This window comes from Eublepharis macularius, chromosome 2 (genome assembly GCF_028583425.1).
Source record: "Eublepharis macularius isolate TG4126 chromosome 2, MPM_Emac_v1.0, whole genome shotgun sequence".
Taxonomy (NCBI): Eukaryota; Metazoa; Chordata; class Lepidosauria; order Squamata; family Eublepharidae; genus Eublepharis; species Eublepharis macularius.
Window position 1 is genome coordinate 64,520,645 of NC_072791.1, and position 6,645 is coordinate 64,527,289.

The window sequence follows — 6,645 nt, forward strand, 5'->3', positions numbered from 1 at the left end:
TCACCGCCTGCACGGGGGAGGGAGCTGGTGCATCCAGAGAGCTTTCAGGACAAAGTGATCTGACCACAGCACTGCTTCAGTCGACACAAGATCCACATCTAAAGCTGCTTTTGCTTAACCCGTTCCTTTGCCTGGATAGGTTCATCCAGCATGGCCTCCTTCAGTATCCCTTGTGCTCTGCTTTTATTATTTGTGAGAGATGTGGCCCAAACAGAGGAAACAATGTGTCTGTGGAAACAAAAACTGGATTATGTGACCTTCAGGACTGTTCCAGAGCCCCTACAATCCTACCTCACTCAAGAGCTGACATTAGAGCAAAACTGGTTTGGTTGTCTAGACTACACAAGTTATTGTGTAGTCTAAAACACAGAAATACCTTCAACTGTGGCCAAAATCCAGAACTCAGAATAACTTTGCAGAATGAAGTAGAAAAGAGTAAATTTGCCCATTTCTCCCCAGGATATTGCTAATTTTGGATGAGCAGCAGAAATTCTAAGGCTAGCCTGTAAAAGGGGAAGGGGGCAATGGTAGTCCTGTGAAATAGGATGAAGCGATGCTGAGTGTCCTCCTTGTTTCTGAACTTTTGGCAAACACTGTGTGCACTCAGAAGTCTGTGCCCTATTTTGCTGTGATCATAGATGGTAAGATCATTACAAACAAGACCTCAGATTACACAGAATCTTTCAAAGAACTAAATTCTTCCTTGAACATTGCAGTTGCAGCTTTGGATCATGTTGTGAACAAGGATTAATTGACCAAAATATCCCTGAATCTGTAACAATGGCACATGAAAATGTATACAGATATATGCATAGAATGGGTAATGAGGTGTAACACTTCTGCCTCCACATCAGCGATGAATCAGGATGGGGAAAAGAAAGTTGTTGCCACAAATAAAAATGGGAAAGAGAAAATGCTTCCTTTCTTCTGGGTCTCATCCATTGTCATATTGAAACATTAACCTTCATTGAAAGCCCACGTCCCTCTTCCCAGGGGTCAAGCTAGCCAAGCATGACCCATCAGGGCAATACTAAACACTGCTGCCAGGGGACTTAACAAGGGTGTAATTTTGAGTAGGATTGCATTGTAAGGAATAGATGAAAAGTGCTAGACCTTTATTAAAAGCCACTGGGTACTACGCAATGGTTTTTTTTTTAAAAAAAGCCCTACCTGCAAGTTTATAATAATCCAATTAATGGAAGGGAGAAAAAGGAAAGACTAATGTTCTTGCCCTGTGACCACTAAGCGCTGAAATTTCCTTTCCCTGCCCTCACTCTGAAAGGTAGGGTGAAGTTGCTGGAATCCAGAGGGCTGGATCTTTAGGATACAAATTTGCTTAGCTTCTCTTTCTCAGACATAACCTGAAACACCTTTCCCTCATCATCCAACATATAAAAGAGCTCACCTTCCTCCCTCAGAGCCTGAGATGCTGGAACGTTAGGATCCCCTGCTCCGCAAATCCTAGGAAATGTTGTGTGCCCAAGGTTCCCCCAGTTTCCCCAGGGAAATCTACATTGCCCAGGGCCCTTGGCACCATGTTCCAAGCACCAAGGAGGGAGGAAGACCTCAAGTGGGATCTGATCCATCCCCAAATCAGGCCAGGTAATTGGAAAGAAAGCGGTGGGTGGGGCAGGATTAAGGGGCACCTGAGACTGGGGAAACTGGAAACCCCATCAAACTCCTGCTCATCTCATTAGGAGCACATTAGAATTTCCAAATTCTGCTATCTGAGATCAGGGGGCAAAAACTTTTATGACCCCCCCCCACCCAAATTTCAGTTTGCCAAGTACAATTCCAACTGAGCCAGGGGATAATTGTTCATCACGTTTGCTAAACATGCAGTTTGCTAAAAGTTTAAAACGTCTACAGCTTTTTTGGTAAAAATAGCCTGAATGGGGCCAAGTCACTGCATCTTTTACTGCGCTGTCTGGGAAATTCTGTTAAACTGGAAAGAACCAGGGGATCATCTATACTGATGCAATCTTGTGCTTCTGCAGGTAGATATCTGGTCTCTGGGAATCATGGTGATAGAGATGGTGGATGGAGAACCCCCCTATTTCAGTGACTCTCCAGTCCAAGCAATGAAGAGGCTTCGAGACAGCCCTCCTCCCAAAGTAAAGAATTCTCATAAGGTCAGTATGTTTACAAGAAATTCCAGTATGTAATGAATGAACAGGTAAGAAGTAAGCAATTACAAATCATTACAAATTATTTAATTGGAAGGCACATGACATCACATCTAGGTTGTCAACTCTAATTTCATATACTGTTTTGCTGCAACTTACCCTACTGGGAAGTTAAGCCATAGTGGCCGTAGATCACGAATGTATATACACTGTAGGTACATGCTCAGTGAAACATTTTCTCGTGTTTCTAGGTGCTTTCTGAGCAGGAGCTTTGTAATGTTTGCAGCAACATGGAGGTCACTAAATACAGCTCCTGAGTCTGCTCGCCAACTATGAGGTGGTGATCTCAGACTATACAACTTTTTGTTTTGGCTCCAACTTGAGAAAATACATAAGCTAGATCTACTTTTTTTTGTACAGGAAGGCTTCTGGTGATGAAAACCTTACAATGAGATCATTACTGGTTGAAGGTGGTCTTGTCCTCCACAAGAGTGAAGGCCCCATTAAGTTGATCCACTCTCAGAGACTCAGGAATCCAGTGGGTTTCCAGAATTTTCTGGGGGATTTTGAGACTCTGGTCAGTTACTTAAATGAGGCCTTTGTTGGGTCTGAGAGCCAGTGACGCCTTACTCAGGTTGGACACTTGTCAGCTTCCCTCAAGTTTTGATGGGAAATGTAGGCATACTGGTTTTACAGCTTGGCTCTCCATTACAGCTGCAAGACCAGGATGCCTACATTTCCCATCAAAACTTGAGGGAAGCTGACAAGTGTCCAACCTGTGTCAGGCGTCACTTGTAGCTTGGCTCTGAGGTTTTCTTGTTACATTTGATCAGACAACACCCCTTATTTTAGATACAGCCAACCTGGACACACTGATCCATGCTCCTGTAACTCAAGGCTGGATTTCTGTAATGAGGTCTATGCAGGGCTTCCCTTGACAACATATCTGAAACGTGTTCCTGAAAAATGCATCAGCTCAGATGAAGAACATCTACATTGGTTGCCAGTGCATTTCCAGGTTCCATTCAAGAGGTTGGTTTGAACCTTTAAAGTCCTCAGTAGCCCAGTACTACATACTGCATACTACGATGACCTCTCCTATCATCAACCTGCAAGGGTGCTCACTCTTCACAGCTGGAATTCCTTACTATCCCAACAGTTTAGAAGAAAGTGCATAGCATAACCTTTTAAAGTGGCCCTTGATTGAATTAATAGGCTTTTGGTGCATATTGGTGAGTGAATATTACTTCTCAGAAGCTGCTGAAAAGCTGCTGATTTTGAGTATCGGTTCTGCAGACCGGTGCTGACATCTAGTGGTCATATCACTTACAATAAAAGCGCTTTCAACCATTCTTAATTTGAAATACTAGAGCTGAAAAGGTTAATAGTAAAATGCTTGCTTGTGTCCATTTATTCCACTTGCTTCTCAGATTATATATAATTTTGGTCAATAAACTATAGATCAAAATGTCTTATGTAATTATTAGAAACAGAAATTAATAAACATGAAGCATAATAAAAAGAAAATGCAGGCAATCTGTTAGCCTGCTGTTACTTTTGAATGACACATGTCACCCAGAGAGAACTCTCCACAGATTTTCTCCACACCATTATGCAGGTCTGGGATTGTCACAGCTACAGGTCTGACTCTACAGACAAGCCTCATAGCAATATAGGATATTTCTTCCTCCAATGCAATATACATGTGGCTCTTTAAATTTTTTCCTAGTGGAACAGCCCTATTATTCTATTTTGAGAATTAGAACCACATTTTCCAGGCACAATAAATATTTCAGTCTTTAAGATACTGTTCTGAAAATAAACTTTTATTGCTACCATTTTTAAACATGACGAATCAGTGAAACTGAATTCTAGAACCAGTCTACAGAAAGCAGTAACAATGAAGTTCAAACCAGAGTTACAGCCTTCTAAGCCTATCTATTTCTATGAACATAGATTATAATTCTATTTAGGATGCCACAGTAAATTGCAAAGATGAACTTTTCTTCTCTTCACTCACCACTGGTGGCAAAAGGTTTTCAGGGCTATCACCAAAGAATAATGTAACATGTTGAGATGGTAAAGTTTCAGTCCCCACCCAGATATGGAGAATTCATTCAGGAATTACTGACTTTGAATGTGTCTTTTATTTCTTTTGGCAACACTGCCAGCAGTCAGTCAGAAGGAACTCTAGATGAGCAATCTTAGAGGGATTGAAGTAATTGGGCTTGTAACTGTTTAGGATTGCACTGTAGATCTTAGGGCAAGTGACAATGGTGGGATAGATACCATCTCTAATATGATGTCCCAAAGTAAGAGTTCAGCTGAGATCTCTTTGGGTCCAAATGCACTATTCTGTACATTGGCTCACACTGACTTCAGCTAGCTATTGAGAACAAGGACTAAAAAGGGAAGAAACTGTAGGTACAATCTAGCCATCACTTGCTTACCAGGTCAGAACTGTGCCACTTAGAAAGACGATAGCATACAAAGAGAACATCTACAAAGAAGACTGTGTCCCTTTGTAAAATATTGGCTAGATTTCATCCAGTGGCAAATGTTTGGAGAATTTTTAAAATGTTTAACAACATACCAGTTTTGAACTCCTTCACTTAATTCTTGCAAAATTATCACCTCATTTGTTCTATTTCCACAGACCTCCCCAGTTTTGAGGGACTTCTTGGAACGGATGTTAACCCGAGAACCTTTTGAACGAGCAACAGCACAAGAACTTCTGGATCACCCTTTCTTGCTCCAGACTGGGCTTCCTGAGTGCCTGGTGCCTCTCATTCAGCAGTATAGGAAGCGCACCTCCACCTGCTGACCCTGAGATTAAATAATATTGAGTATTTTAGGATTTAAATGCAACTTTCTTCTGGAAATACTAAATGGATTAGGACAGGATCGGGGCAATTTAACCTTGTGAACTCTACATGCCCAGTATTCTTTTCAAGATGTGAATGTGGGAGGGAATCTTCACCATCACGGGCTGCTTTGTAATGTTTACTTTTTTGCTGAAGACAATCAAAAACTGGATTCCCACAAATCCTAATGGTAAACATAGATATTGTGACGTTTCAGGAGTGTTCACATTTCACTAGGACATTTAGCTTTTGTAAAATAATCCATACAACTGGAATTGTACGCATCTACAAACACTGGGGGATCATAACTTCTAACTACTGAACTGGAACAAGATTCTGCATATAAAAATAGGATTTTTTGTTGTTTTATACTGACTACAAGGCCAGTGTACTTGATATACCTAAATGACACCCGTTTGGGGTATTTAGCCCCATTCGATATGGATCTTCTATCACCTTTCCTTGCAAAAGATTTTTTTCCAGTGCTTTTAAAGTTCATTCTACAATAATGAATAATGTTGGACTTACAGCTTTTCAAAAGGTAACAGTGATGTGTCATCATTACACATCTGGAAAGCAGCATTCTACAGCAGATACTTCTCCAGAGACACTGGAAATTTATGCTTGAAACTTCAGAGCAAGTAAACACGTGCCTTCCTTACAAGTAATGGACCTGGAAGGCAATGCAAGGATTGTCCAAATAAGAACATTGGTTTGTTAATATCAGGGCTCTTTTAAGTACACTGGATATGTCAAGGGACACATCTCTAAGGCAGCTATTAGATGGTGTTTATACCAGCTTTTGAGTTCCGTAGCAAGGTTTATTCAATTGAAAGATGTTTGTTTTGATCGTGAGAATGTTTAGTCTCTACCTCCCATGTTTCCAAGAGCAGGGGAATGCATGGAACAGAGTTTAATATATGCTCATGGGTCTATACACTCCTGGATGTAGATGGACCACTTTTAATATTCTTTTCTAAAATCAATGCAGAAATTTTGTATGGTGAATCTTTTCAGCATTAAGTCAAGGTCTCTTGACACTTAGTTTAGATTGTACTATGTGCGTTACTGTGTGGAGAATAATTATGATATATCTGCAATCCAGTGTTGTGAAATCAATGTTTTGCATTTGGACTGCGAGAGTCATGGAAAGATAGAGGGTTTGGGGTCAAGCGTCATGTCTGTTGCCTCAAAATGTGCCCTCATATATAGCAAATTTCACATCCACTCAGTTGCAGGAATGACAAGTGAAAAAAGTCTTGACAATTGGGAGAAGTATTTCCATGTTTCAAGATTCTGTACAAAAAAGCTGATTAACCCCCCTAATAATCTCAAATGTTTCCTTTATTTGTGAGTTGTTGGCATTTGTTGTTTTAAATTAAAACAGATTTTTGGTTATTCATAAGTTTATTCCAATGCCGAGATGTTTTAAAATGCATTCATAGTTCTATCAATAAATAAATACATTAAACAATTTTAGCCCCATAGAGAAAAAACTCAGCAGCAGGAGCAGAAGTCAACTGGCCACAATATACTTTTAACAGAGATACTAAGATAGTAAAAAAGAGCAGGAGTCCAGTAGTACCTATAAGATTAACATCTTAGTCTTAATTAACATGTTAGTCTTATAGGTGCTACTGGATTCTTGCTCTTTT

General features: G+C 40.3%; 1 protein-coding gene across 4 annotated transcripts in view; it reads left to right on the top strand.

Moving 5' to 3' along the window:
- Positions 1-6,346, top strand: part of PAK6 (p21 (RAC1) activated kinase 6) — a 59,980-nt gene extending 53,634 nt beyond the window's left edge. For all 4 annotated transcript variants that reach the window (XM_054972365.1, XM_054972363.1, XM_054972364.1 and 1 more), the window contains exons 10-11: positions 1,998-2,132; positions 4,783-6,346. In XM_054972365.1, the coding sequence (XP_054828340.1) occupies positions 1,998-2,132; positions 4,783-4,950 (303 nt within the window). In that variant the 3' untranslated portion in view covers positions 4,951-6,346. The remainder of the gene's footprint in view (positions 1-1,997; positions 2,133-4,782) is intronic.
- The last annotated feature ends 299 nt before the right edge of the window (positions 6,347-6,645 follow it).